Source organism: Hetaerina americana, unplaced genomic scaffold, assembly GCF_022747635.1.
Source record: "Hetaerina americana unplaced genomic scaffold, ioHetAmer1.1.p SCAF_8, whole genome shotgun sequence".
NCBI classification, from domain to species: Eukaryota; Metazoa; Arthropoda; class Insecta; order Odonata; family Calopterygidae; genus Hetaerina; species Hetaerina americana.
In genome coordinates this window covers 75,356,052-75,379,536 of record NW_027287427.1, presented here as the reverse complement: position 1 = coordinate 75,379,536, position 23,485 = coordinate 75,356,052, and the positions used below count along the sequence as shown (strand labels likewise).

The 23,485-nt window shown below is 38.0% G+C and overlaps 2 protein-coding genes across 2 annotated transcripts in view; one reads left to right on the top strand and one right to left on the bottom strand.

Annotated features, from left to right (window-relative positions):
- Btk (tyrosine-protein kinase Btk29A) overlaps positions 1 to 20,242 on the bottom strand; it is a 145,396-nt gene extending 125,154 nt beyond the window's left edge. Inside the window, exons 1-2 of the mRNA XM_071597025.1 lie at positions 20,130 to 20,242; positions 19,667 to 19,849 (exon numbers count right to left, since the gene is read on the bottom strand). Of these exons, the coding sequence (XP_071453126.1) occupies positions 19,667 to 19,849; positions 20,130 to 20,138 (192 nt within the window). The 5' untranslated portion in view covers positions 20,139 to 20,242. The remainder of the gene's footprint in view (positions 1 to 19,666; positions 19,850 to 20,129) is intronic.
- A 108-nt stretch (positions 20,243 to 20,350) lies between these two features.
- On the top strand, positions 20,351 to 23,217 carry MED7 (mediator complex subunit 7). The gene is made up of 3 exons (XM_071596502.1): positions 20,351 to 20,712; positions 20,923 to 21,213; positions 22,717 to 23,217. The coding sequence occupies exons 1-3, from the start codon at positions 20,524 to 20,526 to the stop codon at positions 22,894 to 22,896; spliced, it is 660 nt and encodes a 219-aa protein (XP_071452603.1). The 5' UTR covers positions 20,351 to 20,523; the 3' UTR covers positions 22,897 to 23,217.
- Positions 23,218 to 23,485: the final 268 nt, after the last annotated feature.

Here is a 23,485-nt window from a genome sequence, read left to right as displayed (position 1 = left end):
CACATTTAAGGCTTTATTTCAGTGAATTGAGTAGTTATGCAATATTTTGATGTTGTATTAGTTCAATGATATGCCATTAAAAGGCAACAATTGGCTGCTAAGTCATTTGCACGCTAAAAGATTGTCATTACTCCTATCAATAGTTCAAACTAGAGAAATTAACATTTCTAGGAAGATGGTTTATTCCAACATTGAAAAGGATAAATATAGGTAAAATATTCAAATAGTTGCGATTTTTTTATATACTTTTTGGCCAAGTTTTCACCTGTGCTCCATTCACTAATGCATCATCATTGAATTTCATTCCTCATATGTAGTTCACGTTCAAATGATAAAATATGCCCACCAAAATTGCTGACACTAGATATCAGGGCCTTAGACAGAGATAGGTGATTGATAGGGGCTTCCAGTATTTGTTGAATAATAGTTGGGGGATTTACTGATCTGGATATTATAAGAGAATTCCACTGATGAAAAGCATCCCAAAACAAATCAACAATTTTGCAAAGCACTCATGTTACCAGTGGCCGGGCTACTTCACACTAAAATATGTCCATTGCAAAAAGCAAAAAGGACAACATAAAAAGTTAAGTTCAACTAAATGATAGTGTGGCTAGTGAAGCGATAGTGAAGTTAATATTGATGACATATTTATTTTGCTCAACCACTCAGCTAGTCATCATCTCCCATACATGCTATTATGACAGTTATCCTAGATTCTAAGAATAGATTTTTATAAATTTTATAGTCTTGCACAGCACTGAAAATTTACAGCCTCATATTGGTGACAAAACATTACCACAAGGGCCTACACCTACATCTATATAGTATCCCAAAAGCCACTGCAAGGGTGCGTGGTGGGGGGTGTTAGTAATTGTATAGAATAAGCAGAGTTAATTTTATCCACAGCAGAAGTTCTCGGGTATATTACAAAAGAAGAAATAAATATGAACCACAACCAATTATAGGATGCACCACCACCATACAATATTAGGGTGCTGGGATTTGATTTTGTTATGTTTGCGTATCATGCAAGAAAGAACGTGCAATGCACTTGAATCTGTCCGCGACAGTGAGTATCTCTCTTATTTTATCCCAGCGGTCGAATCTACCAACACAATTTGTCTGGCAACCTTATGCCCCCCGCCATGCGCCCTTGTGCTGAATAAGGTGTAGGTGTATGTTCTGCGGGTTAACGAAATGTTTTCTGGTGCCTGCGTAAGTAATATGATTTATGTATTCGTGAATGAATGTCTGTAGAATCTACTTGTTATGAACAGTTATCGCTTGACTTATGAATTCCAGATGCTTACTAATAGCTTAAGTTTTAGGTGAATCTATATATAGTCTATTTTATTATTTAATTATCTGTCCAGAATATGTAGAATACTAACCGGTAATGAGTGTCTGAATTGAATGTCTGCCTACCCTCTTTCAATGTATTTTCTTGTTCTCTTTTGTGTAAGCATACGAATAGCTGCTAGCCATGTAATACCCGTAATATATGTAGGCATATTGCATGATTGGTGCTTGTTCACCCCCTTTTCAAGTGGTTTTTGGTGGATTTCTGAGTTCCAGTTGCAGGAGAAAATAAAGGAAATATGTAGAATGGCTGGTGACCTACCACCCCCTGCCACACGTCCTTACGATGGCTTGCGGAGTATTATGTAGATGTAGAAGCCACAGTGGAATTCAACTAAAATGCACTTTCTACCAATGCTTCATCCAGGACACTTTTGACAGGAATTTGATGGTTAAGTACTTGCAACAGCACTCAGTTTGTGAATATTAGATTTGGTTAAAAACCACTGTCACTAATCACTACAGTATATTAACTGAATTATCTTACATACTTTGGCAGGAACCCCATTTCAGATGAAAAATATATGTAGCTTTGAAGTTTACAAAATTAATTATGGTAATACGGGTATATACACTGATTTTCATTTCTCAAAAAAGCTATGATTAGACAGCTACTGGTGCACTGGATATGACAGAGATGTCTCATACTGTCCCATTAAGCATTCTAAAGAATTGTTTAAGATCACAGGGTTTCTTTGAGAACACACACAGTATAAAAGATAAAATTCTTTAGAAAAGGTGAGTCGACCATTCCCCTGTAATCATCATGACTACATGTTATATCATTCAGCCTATACTTTGGCATAGTTGGTTGTTTGAGGTATGCCTCTGTGGAATTCATTCATTTTACAATTTAAAACTATAACTTTGTAATTCCACAGTATTTTATTCAACATGACCCAGGCTTTGATGTTCTATGTGATAATCTGGTCCTAATGACTTGATAAGGTTAACAGAATTACATGAGGTTCCCCTGATGATGACATTGAGCATTGAAACCCAGGTCATGTCTAAATCTGTAAAATAATGCAGAACGGAATATGATCATTACACAGAAGGGAATGAAAGCACAGAGGAAAATGTCCTAATATAGGACTAGGGTAAAGGGGAAAACTGTAATGCTGTTGTCTATTTACATTGAAGTACAATGCATGGGTTATTTATAGCATGTCAGGAAACCACACTTTTTTAGAAGGGGATCGGAATGGTGCGGTGGCTAATGCACAGGCTTCCCACCAAGAGGGTTCAAATCCTGGAGACAACAAATATTTTCCAGTGGTATCCTGATCCTTACTTGAGGTGCTTTGAGGAGAGCACTGTGAGTGAGTGCTACGCCAGTCAGATGGGGCGTCAAACTACGGACACCTTGCCACCTTTTGATAAGAGTAGGCTAATGCCGATGCCGAGTTTCTCTCCACCCTTCCTTTCCCATCCATCCCTGATGGCACAAAAGACCTTAGCCATTAGTCTCCTCCCCTAAAACTACTACTACTGTTTATCAGGATTTTGTTGTATTATCATTCAATGGCATCTGACTCGAGAGAGAAATATTTTACTCACAATTAATATGAAGCAGTGACTAAAGACAAGTAATTGCTGGTATATAGACATCTAAAGTGCCAAAATTCCCCATAGGGTATTGACCATTTGATAGATTTATGCATTCTACTCTGATGTGCAGGAGAGATTAGTTCTGCTAATTGCCCATGTACAATACATAATATTCAAGTGAAGGCTATATACAAAATATTTTGCAAATTTTTATGCAAAGATTTCCAGATTTGTTCTTAAATGTGTCTATATTAATTATTATACTACCATAAAAACCATAAACACAGTAATCAACCCGGAGGTCGGTTTGGTAGGTGATGGTAGAGTTCACGCAGTACTAAGCCCGACGGCGTGTGAAATTTCACACACCGTCGGGCTAATGCCGGTTATGGTTTCCCAGAAAGATCTGGTACCCAAAAAATCACATAGCTTGGGTAGAGCTGCCTTGCCCGGGAATCCCGGGCTGGGTACTTTCCCGGGCCCGGGAAGCCCGGGAAAGTACCCAGAGTGCCTTGCCCGGGAATCGAACCCGGGACCCTCCGGTCAGCAGTCCAATGCTCTACCCACTGGACTACTGCGACCCACTATTATACTACATACTCATTTATTTTGTTCATACACCAGTGACCTTAAGTATTAACTAAATGAATAAATTGTTACACATGGTATTTCTTTATACAAATAATATTCGCTGACCTATAGAAAAAAAATCATAAAAACATTTCTTCTAACCAGAAGGTTGGTTTGGCAGGTAATGGTAGAGTCCCCCCAGGACTAAGCCCAATAGCATGTGAAATTCACACATCAGGGTAGGGGGGCCAGTTCCTTTCCCTGTGCCGGTTATGATTTCTCAGGAAGATAAGGTACTCGAAAAATCACACCACTTGGGTGGAGCCGAGGGTGCCCGGAATTCAAACCCCAACCCTCCGGTCAGTAGTTCACCGCTCTACCCCTGAACTACTGCAACCCACTCTAAAGCAATAATTGACGAATATTTCGTTTTATTTTTTACAATAGTAAAGATACTTCAGCAGGGATACCGTTCATATGACATCCACATAGTATCATCATATATGCACGAGTCTTACCTAGAAACATCTTGCACCCGGTTGAGAGAAATTTAAAAAAATATCATATATTAGGCATATACAGGTACCTGTATATCATAAGCATCAATTCCTGAAAAAGTAAACGAACAGGATACAAAAAATCTTCAATGTCAAATGAGTTAAAATCGCAACCATACGTAAATGATGAGTCATATTTTGTTCAAAATTATTGTAAGATATTTTTTATGCAAAATCCCATCAATTCAGAACTTTTTAAAAATTAGCCCTTCGGCGGTCAACTGTATTTACATGCCCAAATGAACGCTTTAGGCTACGTTTCCATTGAACCGTTTTCATTTGAGTCTGAGTGTGCGTCCCTGACATTCCCCATTTTCATCCTTGCGGCAGAACGAATGAAAAGACGACGATGGCTCGATGGCCGTGTGTTTTGATGGGAGATGAACGAAGAACAGTTAGCGTTGAATTTCGCTCGTTGCCACAACTGCGGCGCCGCAGCCTGCGCGGAAATGTATGTCCTGATTGGCTGCTTAGTCTGCAGCAACACGAAACGGGATACGTGAATAGGTAGTTAGGAGAAATATTAGTTTCTACCCCGTCGCAGCGCATTGGACAATAGAACATTTGCAGTGGGCCCGCAGAAATTATTCCCGTTCCGACACATTCAAAAAGAACAAAAAATACACGCATTACTACCCTACACGAAATGTGCAATTCCTTAATTTCCGGAACAAAAACATGCCGTAGGGCTTGCCGATTAGGTGGAATCACGTGGCTATAGAGTCTAGAAAGTAATGCTGCAATTATAAAGCATGGGAACCGCGTGCAGTAATACGAAAATACTTTGTTTGGAATATATATAAATATTAATCCAGGATAATATGACGTAGGTTTTTACGCAAGTGGCATGGGAGACAATGACTCTCAATATTTCGCTTATGCTGTTATGTTTGTTAATAAAATGCACGAAATATTCCTTAGTAAAGAGTTTAGTTTATAGGCATTTCTAGACGGCAATAAAAAGCTTAGTAATTGTTCTCTACAGCAGAGATAATTACAAAAAGTTGACGATGATGGCGCGCCGTATAGATAAATTCCAAACCAAGATAACATTTTAGCCCAGATATAACACGTACACGGTGACAACACTGCAGTATTGTTGAAGGTTGTCGCCACAGACCTATTGATTGGTGTAATTGCTCCCGAGACGAGCTGCGATGGCACCACCAAAGAAATTTGAACCATAGAAGAGATTCACCGAAAGCTGTAATACTTGATAATCTTAGGCGCCATCGATATTCTGTACTGTTATAGGTAAGCGTTGATCAATAAAACGCAATCGAAACTGAAATATATGCGATAATTACATTTAAACAATACTCTAAACCACTCTCAGGCGTGTTTCCGTATGAAATAAAACTGGTTTCTCAACTTAGAAGTAGCAAGGTTAAGTGTGTGTAGCCCAGGCCATCGACTAAAGATAGGCTCAGACTAATGCGCGGTGCATCTTGGCGTACCCCTTAAGTTCATTATTTCCTCATAAAACAGGGCACTCACGCTAATAAGAGTCACACCTCTCCTCCCATGGGTAAAAATACGATTCATTCCTTGGCCCTTGAAACCCCGGAGAAGAAAAACCCAACAACTCTCGCCAAAAACTTACGCTATATTAGTCCAGTTAATGCAACGATCGCAGGAAATCCACCGAATGCACAACCTGAATTATTATTAAGAATTACATTCCTTTTATTTGTAATTCCTGAATGGAAAATACCTTAAGTAACCAGCCATTTACTTATAGTTACAAAATGTATATTATTGATTAGTAATTAACTCGAATTAAATATCAACATTTACATTACTTACATTAAAAAAGGGCCATGAATCAACGAGGTTACTTCTCTAAGCTCCTTAACTTTTAACGGTGGGAAGATGATCATTTAGCAAGCAAACAATATTAATTCTCTCTGATGGCCATTCGATTATTCTCCCCGCAAAATTTTGACTTTTCATCATCGTGTCCCAGAAAATAAAGGAACATTAATGATTTTCTTTTCCTTTTGGGGTTATCAACTACATTTTCTTTGAATTAACGGTTTTGCAAAATATACCACCGCTCCCCATACTCAACTATACTTTTGGAAACAGTGCACGCGGCACAAACCTGGTTTAGCAGAAACCAAGTACATACATAAAAATACACTTGCTATGCGTTAAACGAAATTAACGTATTGCCGTCAAATTTTAAGGATTAAAATTATAGTTAAATGGATTTTTAGTTCAAACAATAGATCCACATGTAAAAATGGTACATTAACTTTTCCATATAGTGTTTTTAAAGTCAATTTTTCAATTATATAGATTTTATCGATTTTCGCACGTATCAGTTTGAGTTGACTTGCGCGAGCAATAGCCCAATCAGAAAAAATTGAATGTGATTAAATTATTACTAAAATGCCATGGAAAGTTTAATTTTAAAATAACAATTCAAAATTTGAAAACAAAAAATTTATTCTCGTTCCCTCCGGGTGATGACAGGAGTTTTGTCAAGGAAGGGCGCGACCTTATGATGTTTCGCCATATATACTAGCGCAGAGATAAAAATTGTACTTTATATTTTGTACCTATCATTAACGTCCATTCCCTCAGTTACTATCATCAATTAAATGTTTATAACTTTCAAATATTAATTTTGTCATTGTATGGAGGAAAGAGAAAAATAGTTGAGGCAGCATTGTTAAAAAATGTATTGGTTTGCAACTATGGGGTATCCGCGAATGAAAGGGCTTCTGCCGAAAAAAATACATACATAATTTGCTTCTAAAAATTATTAAAAATAAAAATAATCTGCAAAGCGGTTTTCCTATTTTTTCCAGGAATATTTAAAAGAACGTTTCTTTTCAACTTCTACGCAAATGTCTTCCTTCGTAGGGGAGGGAAATGGCAGGACTCCGGCGATGTCTCTCACTTCCCTCCCCATCACCTTTATTCCGACTTTCCTCTAAGAGTATTAAACATGCGAAAGAAGCCAACAATCGGGACAGCTACAGTATGGCAAACAAATAATCTGTATGATTTTATGCATAAAACGTCTCGCTAATTAACTGCGATATCTCAAATTCTGCACGTACCAAAAGAGCTAACTACTAGAATTTCCTTTAGCAATAAAAAAATTACGTGACCTGAGATGAGATTACTGATAAGCCACTGCTGCTTGACAATAAAAGGTTCGGATAGGGAACGTGGAATAAATGCTTACAAGAGAATATCTAGCAAATATGTTAACTATCAAGCTTTAATGTTCCTTTCTTACCTCAGGAAATTTGCATTAGAAATTATGCCCTTTTCTGGTGACTGAAGATCTATTGTAAAATCAAATTCTGAGATATATTCGAGCAGCGTTAACAGCTAAATGAGTCCCGTGCCACCCCTCGCACAAAAGGGGAGGGAGGAGTAGAGGAAGATGATTATATAATGGATTTCATTTCGTCAGGGTAAGAACATATTCGAAGCAAAAATACGACACCAAAAAATATGCTACTTGCTATGCAATACTAGGACGAAGGGCGCCCAAAAGGGATGCAAAGAGTGTTCGCAACATTTCCATAATATTAAGAAAAATGTGTGGCGCATCCCGTTCGCGCGAGCGACCATGCTCTGGCTTGCTGAAGATGACGTTGAACGTCGAAACCCGGGTCGTCTAGTAATAAAAATTGTTCAGTGGAATCACAAAGTTACTATTTTTCATTTCCTCTGGCTTGCTCATCGTTTACACGAACGTTAGTATAAAATTCCGGGGTTTCGATATGACATGAATGGGTAGAAAGTTAATGAGTAAGGAACAGTTCTAACACACGTGTTCCAACAAACTTGATGTAATTTATATAACTACACGCGATGGAATGCAGCTACGGCTTTCATCCCTTCACTTTTAAGTGCATTCGTCTACTTATGTTGACTTTTTGGCAAGCGCAGACGAAGAATAAAATTAACGCCAGTGGATTTCAGCTGATGTAAAAGGATTCGATATTCTCAGCAAGGTAAGGAGGAGATCTACAAACTAGGAGGAAAATGAGAACAGATAAATACCGCAGGGTAATCCAAGAGTACTATATTTTCATCAAATATTATTTATTTATTTGAATTATTGCTATTCCATATTCATAAACAGCCCAGACATTCTGCCAAAAGAGCGCCCCGCCTTACTATCCTATTCATTCTACCAGAGAAGTATTCGAGGGAAGACATCTGACCACTGCATCCAACTTTGAGACACTCGTATTGCGGAGTATACTAGCTCAATGAGCAACTCTAAATGTACACGTGTCTTTTAATTCCATGCTTGGTATTCGAAATATTTTCTCTCAAGTTACCGCTATAACATAAGTGATCTGTTTTCAAAGGGTTTGGATGCATGATTATCTTCAACCTGATGCATGGAATTTGCCCGCCTAACCTTGAACAAAAAGATTCTGTTTTTATTTTCCGTTGTCTTTTGAGTAGGGAAATAATAGAAAACAAGAATTCGCAAATTGATTAAAAAAATACCGAGGGCTGCTTTTCACTGGTAGAGAGATACAAAAAAATTCGATTCACGGATGGATCCACTAAACAGTCCGACTGTTTTTCAGCCAAAAAAGAGCATTTTTGACAAAAATCAAATTTCTATGGAGTCGGGATGCTATTTCCCGAGTCCACTGGGCACTTCCGGTTGACGAGAGAGGGTACAATAGAGTTGCTCCCCGCCCTTTCCGCATTGTCTCGTGAGGAATCCAAGCGGAGCCTCCATGGCACCTGGTTTGGGAAACCGTGCTTCTGCATGAAAGGGAGAAGGAAGCGGGGCGTCACGAGTCCAAAAGGACGATTCCTCGACCGTCGGGATATTGTCACGATTGGGCTCGGGAGTCGCGGTGGCGGGAGGGCAGTAATCAGGAAGCCCGGTTCTCTTTAAAATCAATATTAAGAGAGAGTTGGGGGAGGCGGCACCCCTTCTCTTCCCCGTTTCTCCCCGCCATTCCGCGACACCCCCCTCAACCCCGGCGCCATTTCGTCACGATAGAGATCCAACAATGCTTCCAATTCACCAGAAAATGTCCTGCACAGGCGACGTATTTCAAATGAAGGAGTCAATCAATTGTCCAGAAAGTTGGCTAGCAAGGGTAAAAACCTACTGCATTCAGGGAAATCAAACATTTCACTCTCAAACTCGGTTTGTTGTTTAGTTACTATCTACCAGTTATCAACAAAGAAACAGTATTTTTAAGTAAACATAAATACTTGTGAAAATAACGTGAATGAAACTACCTTGTAAATATTTGTCTAAACATAAAAACATTTGATAAGGCAATTATTAATTCTAAAATTGTTTAATGTCCAAACAATTCCTGAAGATACTAATTATTATACAATATTTGGTTAAAACTGGGTTCAACATTAAGATGTTACAACTGTCATATCTAAATAAAATCATTAGTGAGCAACTAGCTCTTGGAGGTTTCACTCAATTCAGAATATATGTATATTCTGGCTCTTGAGTCTTGAGCATGAGAAGCACTTCTCTCACGTAGAATTAAAGGTATGGCAGAAAATTTGCATGGTGCAGAATATATTTCCTAAACAAGTTAATTAAGATTATAATTCATACTATTCCCTAAACCTCCTTAAATTAACATCTCCAATCAGGTACGGTACAGAGAATGTTAGAGTTATTTAACCTATAGAGGCACTGACTTATTTCTTATCAGGTTAAATATTTTTGCAAGTGACTTCTAAAAATATTCTAGAAATGAGTTCTAAAAATTTTCACATAATTCTTGCTTTTTTCTAAGCCCACATTTATTCAGCATAGCAGTTGTCTCATTGTGGAAATGCATTCTTAGATTGAGAGCTATAATCTGGTCAATAACAATCAAGCTCCTTCCTCCAGCTGCTCTTATAACCCTTCCTATTTTCTTTACCATATGGCAGGACATCAGCATAGAGGCCTATACTATCAATTTTCATTGCATCACTTTCTGTTTCTTTCAAAATCTTCCTCGGCCTTCCTTCACAAAAAACCCAATATCGATTATGACGTGAAATTTCACTATTGGGACAAATAATGTTTAGCTGCTATCACTAAATCCATGGACCTTGTGATCACGGGGACGTTGGAAAGAAAATCGATTTTCCACTACATGTCCACCTAAAAAGTTATCAGATCATGAAGAATGCATTCTAGCTTTATGGATGTAGTGCATTAAGAGGTCATGAGGCAATTTTCCCAACTTTTTAAATTTCTGGTGCTTTCAATAAAGAATAAATTCCCTAAAAATATATTTTGATAATATAAATAAAAATAAATTAATAACTGTTCACTTTCCAACTACAGTATGTATCACAGAGAAATAGAGCTACGTAAAATATGCAAAATTAACCTGGAAAAATTAACATGCGACAAGTGCAAATACAAAACACTTTTCATTTATCAACATTATTTTTTCAATACCTCGAAAATTTTCTAAGAGTCAACATTTTCAATATATTTGAATTCTTTACTTTCAGATATTTTCATCAGCAAGCTAAATAATAATGAGAAAAACTTCCAAGTTGATTATTCTCATGTCTGCAGAAACTGAAAATTATAATCGTATATCACCTGTGTTCAGTTTTTCAGATTACCTAAGGAGTTGTTGAGGTTGGCACTTATCACCTTCACCTGCTGCACTGCATAAGATTTCATAATGAAACCTAACATTTCATTCTTTCATTCCACAACACTGACTGAAGCTAATGAAATATGTCCTCATTTTTAAACATCAAATACCTACATGGAGAGGGAGGAATGAATTTCTCTGTGCCAATTTCTTTTTTTTTTGACATTAATTAATCTATGGTTTGTTCTGTATAACCATTAGCCACAGCTATTTTTTAAGTAGTAGTTTTTAGGGGAGGTGACCGACAGCTACAGTCATTTGCGCCATAGGGGATGGACAGGAAAGGATGAAGGGTGGAGAGAAACCCAGCGTCAGCATTAGCCTACTCTTTACGAAAGGCACCAAGGGGTCCGCAGTTTAACGTCCCTTCCGACGGACGGCGTACTCACTCAAAGTGCCCTCCAAAAAGCACCTCAAGTAGGGATCGAGATACCTCTGAAAAATACTCAACATCCCCAGGATTTGAACCCGCGCCCTCAGGGTAAGAAGCCAGTACGTTAGCCCCTGCACCATCTCGATCCCCCGCTATTTTTTAATGGTGCTGTTGCTTCAGCAAGGTCTATTATTGATGCTAAGGTTATAGTCAATGCCTGGTGAATCATGCTGCGGAAGGCTGCTGTTTTTTTTGGTTTATTGTGTTTGGGAGTGAGGTGTATGACCTGGTATGTGGGTTTATGGTAGATGGTGAAATTGTGTAGTCTTTTTTTTATGGAGATGCTTACGATGTATCGCGAAAATGTAAGTTTTATTTTTTTGAATTTCCATCATGAATTAAATGTTCTTGTGCAGGGTGTTTATAAGACTTTAAAAAATTTTTAGTTGTTTTTTTTGTTCCCCTACATCGCAAATACAATTGTGTACATTTTTTTAAGAGGGGGTTTTCACTGTTGAATAAACCTATTAGTAAATTATTTAAGAATATTTCGAATGATAGGGGTGACAGAGGATCTCACATGGCCAAGCAATCCATTGCTTGATAAGAGCTGTCATTGAGCATGAAATAATTCTGGTTTGTGCACACTTTAATAAGGGATGTTAGTTCATCACTGATGTTTTTTGCTGTCTTGGCATCAATCAACACATTGAAAATTCTTTTTGTTTCTTCATTCAAGCTTTAAAAATTGATTTCCATAAAGTATCGCCCTCAACTATCTCTCAATACAAGTATCCCTCGATGAATAAAATTGTCTGAGGCGTCACTTTGTGGAAGCGATTCATATCGGAAAAGAAAGAAATACTTGGTTGTTCCACATATATTTTATTAACACGACCTAGGTTTCGACTTACAAAGTACCTCCTGGACCTCCCTCTGTTCCTCAGCCCCTCTCCCCCCCTGAAGCAGTACCCAACCGTAATCTCCCACCCCGACGCCATACACAACCGTCTTCTCCCCCTCCCCCCAAACTTACACACCATTTCCCTTTCTCTTTCCCCTCCTCCCTCTTCTCAAACACCTCCCCTCTCCAGTTCTCTATCCACTATATAAAGCCCTGTGTCTTCTGTTCTTTACCTGATGATGACTTTGTAAGTCGAAACCTAGGTCGTGTTAATAAAATATATGTGGAACAACCAAGTATTTCTTTCTTTTCCGATATGAATCGCTTCCACAAAGTGACGCCTCAGACAATTTTATTCATCAAGTGCGCATGTATCGCAGATAAGGCAATATGGTACAGAAGACTATCTATCAAGTTCCGCATAGCATCCCTGAACATCTTTTTCAATAGTCAGTGCATCACCCATGGAGTTTTCCCGAGATACATCCAACTAAAGAGTAAGAAGACCTGGTCATCCTCCGGAAAACACGCTGTTGAAGCAGGCAAGAGAGCATGGCTGAAAAGGGAACTCCATGAATGGTATGTGAAGAGAGACGCTATTTCTCACTACCTACTCCTCCTCCATATTGAATTAACGCACAATCTACCATGGACCGAGTGGCTATGCTTCGATGATGAGGTCAGACATAAGTCCAGTGTAATTGCCTTTGAAAAAAGATCAACTATTTCCCGGAAGTTAAAGGTTTTGTCAAGTGAAAAACGTGAATCTCTCCCCGAAAAGCAGAAACCCTCTTCAGTCCCAGCACCCCATTCCTTTGGTGATAGAATTTTAAATTTAACTGACCACGAATTTCTTCCAAATGAATTATCTCTTTTGGAGAAAGGTTTTAAATATATCCCAAATGTCCCGATTACCATCAACGACTTAAAGAACTTGGCAGTGGACTGTGAGGTGGCCCTCATCCGAGAGAATAATGGTTCCAAGGAGCTCATCGCCCGAGAACTTGGAAAGTATCAGTTTAAGCCAACCCTCGATCCCAAGGACAATCGTCAGGAATTAGCCGCTTTGAAATCAATTAAGAAGTCCATGGCTTCCAAAAATCTATTAATTCTTAAGGCTGATAAAGGAAATTCGGTGGTGATACTAGGAAAAGACGACTATATCAAGGGGATCGAGATGGTGCGGGGGCTAACGTACTGGCTTCCCACCCTGAGGGCGCGGGTTCAAATCCCGGCGGTGTTGAATATTTTTCAGAGGTATCTCGATCCCTACTTGAGGTGCTTTGTGGAGGGCACTTTGAGGGAGTACGCCGTCCGTCGGATGGGACGTTAAACTGCGGACCCCTTGGCGCCTTTCGTAAAGAGTAGGCTAATGCCGACGCCGGGTTTCTCTCCACCCTTCATCCTTTCCTGTCCATCCCCTATGGCGCAAATGACCTTAGCTGTCGGTCGCCTCCCCTCAAAACTACTACTACTACTACGACTATATCAATAAGTGTGAAGTGTTCCTAAAGGACAATAACATTTTTGAAGTCCATGGTGATCCAACTCCAAAATTCCATAAAGAGGTCAAACAAGTAATAAAATCCTGCTCAGTTATTTTCCAACCACCCGAAGTGCATCGGTTAGTGCAAATGAATCCCTCAGCGCCCCGGTTTTTTGGTCTCCCAAAAACTCACAAACCAGATATTCCCATCAGGCCGGTGGTTTCCAATATTTCAGCCCCTAATCACCACCTGGCAAGAAGAGCAAACGCCATCTTCAAGGAGCACACCAAGTTCGTCCCAAAATTTGGTATCAAAAACTCCTCCGATATGACCCGCCGCCTTGCAGAGTTAGTCCTCCCTCCCAAGTGCATCCTTGTCTCCTTCGACGTGTGCAGCCTTTTCCCGAGTGTTCCCACGCAGGAAGCCCTCCAGTTAGCCGAAGAAATCCTTTTTCGGAAGGGGGTCCCGTTCCCAGTAATCAGTGAGTTGTGTTTGGTGTTAAAAACATGTGTATCGCAGAACTATTTCAAGTTCAACGGAAAATATTTCCTACAAACCCATGGTCTGGCCATGGGATCTCCTGTTTCCCCTCTACTAGCAGACATCTATATGGACCAGGTGGAAAGTACTCTGTTCTCCTCTTCCAACAACTTGGTGAAAAACATAATCTCTTGGCACCGTTACGTAGATGATATTTTTTGTGTATGGGCTGGTTCACAAAGACAACTGGATAGCTTCTTGATAACCCTTAACTCCTTGGATAAAAACATTAAGTTCACTATGGAGAAAGAGCTCAACAACTCCATTAACTTTTTAGATATAACAATCACTAAAAATAATCGGCAGCTGGACTTCTCCATTTTCCGGAAGGACACTTGTACGGATCATATCATTCATTCTACGTCAAGACATCATTTCCCACAAAAATTAGCGGCCTTCAACTCTATGGTCCACCGTCTGACTAGCATCCCTCTATCGCCACAAAATACCCAAAACGAACTTAAAATCATTAAAACAATAGCTGAAAACAACGGTTTCTGCTCCCAATTAGTCGATAACTTGTATCGGAAAAAACTAGAGAAAATAGCCGTCAAATCAATATTCGGATCCATCCCCAAGGAAGACGTTTCGAAGTGGAGAAGAATTCTCTTCCTGGGGAATATTTCCCGTAAAGTCACCAGATCCCTTGCAGGAAACAATATTAAACCTGCCTTCTATAATAGAGCCAACTTAGGGAACCTTTTATCAAACTGCAAGGACAAAATTCCCGCATTGGAAAGGAGTGGAGTTTATCAATTGTGTTGTGAGTGCTCTGCCTTCTACATTGGACAAACCGGAAGGAAATTCAGTGATCGTGTCAAGGAACATTACGCTTGTTTTAAAAACGGAAATATGTCATCCAATTTTGCCCAGCACCTTATAGAAAACAACCACTCCAGTGACTTTGTCCCCAAAATTCTGCATGTAGAGAAAAAAGGCTTAAGATTAGATGCCTTGGAACGGTTGGAAATTTCAAAGAATAGTCACCTTAAGGGTATTCTAGTTAATGACCTAACTTATTCCTCCCGTTCCCCCCTCCTGGACCTCCCTCTGTTCCTCAGCCCCTCTCCCCCCCTGAAGCAGTACCCAACCGTAATCTCCCACCCCGACGCCATACACAACCGTCTTCTCCCCCTCCCCCCAAACTTACACACCATTTCCCTTTCTCTTTCCCCTCCTCCCTCTTCTCAAACACCTCCCCTCTCCAGTTCTCTATCCACTATATAAAGCCCTGTGTCTTCTGTTCTTTACCTGATGATGACTTTGTAAGTCGAAACCTAGGTCGTGTTAATAAAATATATGTGGAACAACCAAGTATTTCTTTCTTTTCCGAAGTATCCCTCACCAACTACAGGGGGTATGTTGCTAAAAATTCCCATGTCTAGAAAAATTGTGGTTGGTTAACAGTTGAATATGGTACATGAGGGGTTAAGTTCAATAGCTGGGCTAGTCAGGTGGGTACAACACTCGTCCACAAGCCAAAGGCCATGAGTTTGAATCCCACCTTGGGCATGGATGTTGTGCCTTGGGTATGGGTGTATGGTTCAGTCACTGGGAAACCTGACATCAAGTAAAGACTTATGAGGGTTCCAAGAGGCACACGGACCACCAGAGGTATCCATAGAGCAAAAATAACCTTGGTCCTCATCATTATGGAAAAAACCGCCTAACATTACTTTTACTTAAGTAATAAATATGTAAATTATGGCAGACGTTTGCCCTACCTCTTCTTGTTTGGTGACTTGTATTTGATAGCCAACAACTATCTCAAAAACGACAACGGAAGGAATCGCTTTAACCAATGTTGGAATTTTGGTAATTAATGAACTTAATCAGTCATTCTTGCATCTATATTAGAAACTTGTCATATTCACCATATCATTCAACAATTTATTCACATTTCAAAGCCAAAGTCATCACCATTATACCACATAACACCCTGACATGCAAAAGAGGCCAAGTTTATCCTACTGACCATAACCCATTTCAAAAATTACCGACATTCATGATATATCTCTGGAATAAAATCCGGATCAAGGCCTATGATTTTCAGGTGGAGGAACTCCTGTATTTTAATGCACATTAGTGGATGAGTCTGTTAAAGTATCTGTCATGGCACCTCCTGCAGTTCCTCCAATCAGAAAAATATCTTCATCCTTAAATTTTGGCTTCAACTCCACGTACTGTGGCACAGTGTGCAAGACAACGATTACTTGTTAGACTGGATGCATGGTATGTCATCATAATATCTTGTTCCTTTAAAACCCAGGCCCAAAAATTCACAGTGTAAGAGGATGCATCAGAAGCTTAATTGGTTAAAATACTTGGTCAGAAATAGAGCGATTTGGGTTCAAATTCTGGTCAAGGTGAGAGATTTTTATGCTGAAAAGTTCAGTATTTTCATCCACATTAGCAAGTGACTCCATTAAAGTAACTGCTGCAGCATTTCCCTCAGTTCTTTGAGAGCATACTTAGCATTCCATTATTTGTTTTACTGCAAAACCAAAAAATGTGACAGCATTTTTTTTAAGCTGAAAAACATTTTTCATTGTATTCTGTTGTCTTTGCCTCAGCTCCTCAGATTTGGAATAGTCCACAGTGTTATCATCATTCAACAGTCTTATTCATTGGGACTTATGGACTACCTCTTTTGGGATACATTTGTCTTCAATACATTTCAAAAGATTATCAGGAAACTCACTTGAAATGACATGGTCAGCAGAAGTACCTTGACCGGAATTCTTTACTTTATGAAAATTGTTTTCCTTCTAAAAATTCTCACATCAACATTTGCTTGCATCTAACTCTATAATCTCATAAATCCTCACTTCATATCAAGAAATATTTGTTTAACAGCATGCTTTTTCTTAGATTAACAGTGTGATAAAAAGGAGCTCAATTTCGTGCTTGAAATATTTCATGCTTTTTTCAGTGTTTGGAATATATGACACACTATCATTATTTTACTTTTCCATTTGTTCTCCTAATGGTCTAATCAGTGCCTCAACATTTTAACTGTCCTCAACCCCGTTTTGTAATAACTGAATCTCTAGCACTGCATAGTTTCTCTCTCCATTAATATCATCAAAAATGCCTCCTCTTTCCCTCCCTCCACCTCAGCAATTCGAATACATCCACCTAATCCATTCAGAGAAACTATGAGCATATTTTTGCTTTGTATTCTTAAAATTCCCTCCCAATACACTATAGGATACTGATTGCCAATTGATGTAAAATAATGATATATATCACATTTTCTCGATTATCTTTACATTTATGTTTAAAAATTGATCAAACCCACGACAATTATCATTTCCCAGAATTCTCCCCTTTAATACTACCTTTAGTACCCCATTTGCTCTCAGTATCACCAGCATTCAATTGTCCCGCCTTCTATAAATTTCTCCCAACAACCATTTCTCTTCTCCTACCATACATAGAACTTCATCATTATTTCCTATGCATCCATTTTTTTTATTGGTCTCCAAACCCACATTAGGCCTCCAATATAAGCTTATCCTCCTGCCTCAAAGACCAAGTATCTAAACCATAAATATTAATGGTCCATATTAAATATTTTGCTAGTCTTTTCCTTATACCTTGACTTAAAGTGCCTTTCCATCACACCTGTGGGTACATGATTATTCACAAACTGCAAATCTTCTTTAAAAGCTCATTCTGCCCACCTTCAACCAAAAAAATTCCAAATTATTATTACAGGTAATCTACAGGTTAAGGTAGTTTTTGGATGTTTATAACAACCAAAATAATTCTCTTGCCTCTCCCAAAAAAACACAACCCAATATATTTCTCTACAACAAGCCCCTCTTCATCTCTGTATACTTCCTTCCTCCCTTCATTTTGCTCAATAGTCAACCTAGCTTTCAGCATTTAAATTACTCAAAGTTTGGCAGATAAAGGTACATTTCAAGGGTTACAAGTTATCAAGGGAGGCATCTTGAAAGTTATGTAGGAGAAATGAAATGATTAGTATCAATGAGGAGATTGGCAATGGTGGATATGCCTGGCTCACACAATATAAACTGCGCTTGGTTTGAGTGTGAATAATACAAGTTGTGTCAAAACCAAACTTCAGGTTGATCAGTGTGTATGGGATGTTCTTATGAAAAGGTATTTCTTTTAAGAAGGATCAAGAGCAAATAGTTCACAAGGAAAGAGTGAGATTTCTAAGTTCTCATATTGAAAAAACTATGCCATGATTGTAGATCCTTATGTTAAGAAATGGCTGTGCTAAATGTGTTAGCAAAAGAAATTATGTACATAAAGGATTTGATGAAAATTAAAAACTTAAAAAATCACAGTAATTGGTTGGCTTGGTGTTTTCTTAAATATGTGGTTGTAATTTTTTCAATGTTTTATCAGGAGAAGCTTAATTCAACGCTTGGGTCATGTTCACAAAATTATTTTGGTTATTTAATTTTCCTTACACAATTCAACACTTTACATGGCCATCAACCTGAGGGTCTTGTTATGAAGCAATTATCAATTCATTTTAATCACCGATATCTGTATTTGATTGACAGAGAGGTGCAGAACTTGCTACCACTCTGACCTGAGCATCCTCTATACAAACAGTAACACCACACAAGCATAATTTGGTTGCAAATAATGGTGGCATGAAACAATAAATGAAGTGTGTCAAAACTTATGGTGTTATTCAGGGGCAAGCATTTAATGTGAAGATCATTCAGTTTGCTGCCCATTGACACAATACATTTTTGTCAAAGTCTGAAAATGATTTTCTTAAGTAATGGCAATGTTTTATTTAGAAATAAAATTAAGCCACTCTCAGTACTAATATATTTTGTAAGCAGTCAGTTGGTCACAACAAATTACACATGATTATTGATTTCAATATGATCTTCTACTTAATTGGTAATCAAACTGAATATGGTCACATTTTGCCTAGGTACTCGCTGATTAGTATACTGAAACTCCAATGATACATGCCGACTCTAATTGCCAAGAAGTAGTATTTGTGAATAATGACAAGCAAATAACAAATGTGTGAAGTGTCACTATTTGAAGACGAATATTTCACAAATCCATATGGCACCGGCAAGTTTAGCAAAGATGAAGTTAAGGGAAGAGCTATAAAACTAATGCCACAAAAATTAGACACAGCAAGTCTTTGACTTCCTATGTAGTAGATTAACTCACTTGTTAACACGAAATAATATTACCGAGAAATACAAGTTTGTCAATACATATAACACAATGCATAACATGAGGACATCAAAAGATTGCACGTTTCTAGTGAGTTGGGAGTCAACATTTAAAAGCTCAATATAGGAGAGATGGAAAAGCTGAATGTTGCATGAGCGGAAGTCTCTGCAGCATATATAACACTTAAGCAAGGTAAAAGTGAATCTGAGTCTTTCTGAATTCTTGTCAATCTTGACAAAGTGAGCCTCTTTCCCACGGCAGTAGGGTTATGGAAAACAATTAAATTCTTAATAAATTACATGCATGCTAATAGTTATACCTCTTGGACACCTCACCCTTTTCAAAAAATACTTTAATTTGTCCTTAAACAGTACGGAAGTAAAAGAATAAATATTTTACACTTAAAAGGATATGTCTTGATGCTTTAACGCCCACCATGAACGCAGCTTTAAGTCGAGATTATCATGTGAAAAACAAGTAACAAATATAATCCAACTTACTTCTCCTTCGCTGTCATAGTAGATGAGGAAGAACTTCGTCAAAACAAACCACCGCTGCTTGTAGTTAATGGGGGTGAATCGTTTCTTGTTTTGAGATCTTTTGATCATGAGACCCTGCTTGAGTACTTCATCATTTCCATCTTTACCTGCCATGCTTCCAATTTTTTCCTTCACGAGATGAACCTGCATAAATAAGAAATAAAATTTTCACCGTATGTAAATATAATTTAAATAGATCTATTCCGATGGTATGTGATGACTTTTCCACTCACATGTTTACCCTAGACAAATGAAATAAAAATATTCGGAAAAGCAATATTAAATTTTACTCCATGCAAAACCCGGAAATATTTGTAAGCACCAGCTCAATCAAGAGGAAATTAGTACGTCACAAGCAGGAGGTACAGGCTGATTATTGGTTTTCAATAATTTCACCAATCATTTTGCGTGACAGTTGGCTTACCACATGCATATTAACTTTGTCAGGAGATACAGCAATGCCATAATAAGGAAATCATTCCTAATTTGTAACGCGTCATTGTTTTTGTAAACTTAACAAACTACATCCCGACATGACGTAAGTGGGACGGATAGTAGCTATTCATCTGTCATTGACAATTTTTTAAGGTCGCTTTAATTCTGGTTATGGCCAAAAGATGGATTAAGTGTCTGCTTGAGCGGCGAGCGAGAACCAAAAGAAATGCGGTTAGCGTATTGTTGACGTATGTTCAACCGTTAGCCTCTGGGGCGAAAGTGGTTTACGTGATTATAAAGAAGTTATCTATCGAAAGTTGAATTAATAACAGCATAAAGCTGAGAGGCATGTCTTTTGTTATAAGTTAGCGAGTAACTCATCCATGGCCTCAGAACCTAACCAAGTTAGCTCGCTTCCTCTCCCTCCAGTTCAGTACATAAATCAGTACACCGATGAAAACATTCGAAGAGGTAGAGCTCCTCGCCCTCCGCCGTTAATCCATGATACTTATTCTATGTTTGGTAATTCATTTAATGCTGATGACACGATAATCAGGCCACTAGAAAGTCAGGTGAGTAATAGTGCATGGACGTAAAAGTTTTTCCTGCTATCGATTTATTGCTTCGAAAGGTAAAGTCAACCCTGTGCAATGAATTTACGGGATTGTGGCTTTCAATGTACAGACATTCGTGAGTCTTGGAGATAACGTATATTTACTAGCGATTTGCGGTGTGAATTAATTTTTGTATTTTTTAATTTGTGTTTAAATGTTTTTTTTTAGGGTATCAAGAGGCTTTATCCATTGCACTTCGATCGCAGACGTGAACTTCGAAAGCTAAATCATTCGCTTCTCGTAAATTTTTTGGATTTGCTCGATCTATTGGTTCAATGCCCCGAGTCTCCTAGGCGGGGAGAAAAAGTGGAAGATTTGAGCCTTCTCTTCATACACATTCATCATTTGCTCAATGAGTTTCGACCACATCAAGCTAGGGAAACTCTTCGAGTAATGATGGAGCTACAAAAGCGGCAAAGAACTGAAACAGCTCTCCGTTTTCAAAAACATTTAGATAAGGTTTGTTAGTCTCTCTATTTAGTATTAATGACGGAAAACACAAATTACTCAATAGAATGGTTCCAGGTGTCACTTTGTGGAAGCGATTCATTTCGGAAAAGAAATATCTAGTTATTCCGCGTATATTTTATAAAACGACCTAGGTTTGGACTTACAAAAACCTGATGATGACTCAGTAAGTCGAAACCTAGGTCATTTAATATAATATATGTGGAATAACTAAGTATTTCTTTTCCGGTACAAATTACTCATTGGCGAAGTATATTGTCATGAAACTGTCTCAAAATACATCCATGCTTATATTTCATTGTGCCCTGTATAAATCAATTGTAATAGAGCTGTGCGAATTCAGTTTACTAAAAAGATAATATGAGATTGACTTCCCTGCAAAGTAACATGTAACTGTATTCGATGGTTTCTAGCTCAACTTTGTGGAAGTTCTTGTCCATCAAATGAAGAACAAAAATGTATTTTTCCACTGTTCTTTATTTTGGTACTATTAGTTTCAACCCTTAGGTGTCATTAAGTGTTGAAACTAGTAATACCAAAATAAAGAACAGTGGAAAAATACGTAGTGTTCTTCATTTAATAACATGTAACGACATATTTCATCAGTAATGCATACAAAGATCCATTCATCACCGAGATCAACGTAAACGTCTTAATTGCCAGGAGTATTTTCTTTTATTATCCGAGAATTCCACATCCTGCCTAAAATTATTTCCTTTTTCAGTTCTTCCTACAATCCACCTACCGTCATGTCACTTAACATTTCTATTCTTCCTTCCTCTACCCACTTAGCATCCTTCTACCTTTTAGTATTTCTACCACTGACTTCTACCTCTTTCAAATTTCATCTGGAAACCTTCTCTTCGTCCACCATGTTTAAAACTTCATCATGAGTCTTCCTCTTGGTTTTTATTTTCTCTATTCTTTTCTAACATGACATGCTGGTCATGGTGGTTGTGGGGTTATGGCCTCAGTTACTGTTCAAAAGGTTGTGGGCCCAATTCCCACTTAGGTGGGTTTTCCTTCACCTGACCTCTCAATTTTCAGGCATCTCTGTCTTTTTCTATCAGACCTATATACATGAAGTCCTTGGAAAATTTTGCATCTAAGTTAATTTTCAAGAGCTCTTTCATAAGAGGAAAACTATAATGTTATTATAAAGGTACTTGGCATCATTCTCAGTTTATGGTGGAGAGACTATGAAGTTGTACTTAATAAGTTTGGGGAAAATGCAGTGGAAGCTAGACTTAATCTGCTGTAAAGGATTGAAGATCCAAATAAAAGTCTTGGGGTAATAATAATTTCTCATTAATGAAGATCCTTCGTAAAATTAGGACTAAGTATATTTGCATAGATGATTTAAAAGGAATTCCAGTGTTCTGAAATCTTTTATATCCTTTTTATGTATCTAGGAATTAGTTTGCATGTATTAATAAATAATTTAAATAGTTTAGTTTGCATTAGTTTATTTATAAGATAATTTTCTTTGTATAGGTCATGGAAATACTGAGGCAAGCTTTGCAAATGTTGCCCGATACAACAGATCTGGACTCCAATCTGATTGTGCCCACAGAAGCTTTTGAGAATATGGACTGCTCCAACCAAGATGACAGTGCAAATGAAGCTTGTAGTGGACTTGACCGCCTCATGTGTGACATAATAGATGCACTCTAGTGGGTGTCCTTATTGTTTTGTGTGTCTTATTATTTATGAATGGTGTTATAAGTTGGTTGTGAACACTTTGAAATATATATATCACAGCATTTCATCATTATTTGACTCATAAATTTAAATCAAAATGTGCTCATTGCCAGTTTTTTATACGGATGATTTGGTGGTAATTTATTGGAATCCCTTATTTCTAATGGAAGAGGACATGTGCATCTTCTAATATTCATCAGGATGAAGATTATTGTGAACTTTATAGAAAGTGAAATATACATGTATATAGATGAAACTTAAACTTGTCAATAAATCTGATGCCTCATGAAAAAATTGATTGGTCATTTTGGGATCTTGAATTATTCTGAGGCATAAATAAGTACACTATTAAATACCTGGAATTTATCATGTTTATTATCTAGGGTAAAACTGTTACCAAATACGGAATGATGGAATAGATTTTAACTTATAAAACTTCTAAAGAAGCCTTCTGTTTCCATGAAAAAATATCTAACAAGTGAAGGGATTAGGGAGTGTAGTGTAAATAATAGGAACCAATAGATATTTCCTGGCAAATGAATCAGAACAAGCCTTCTTGGGT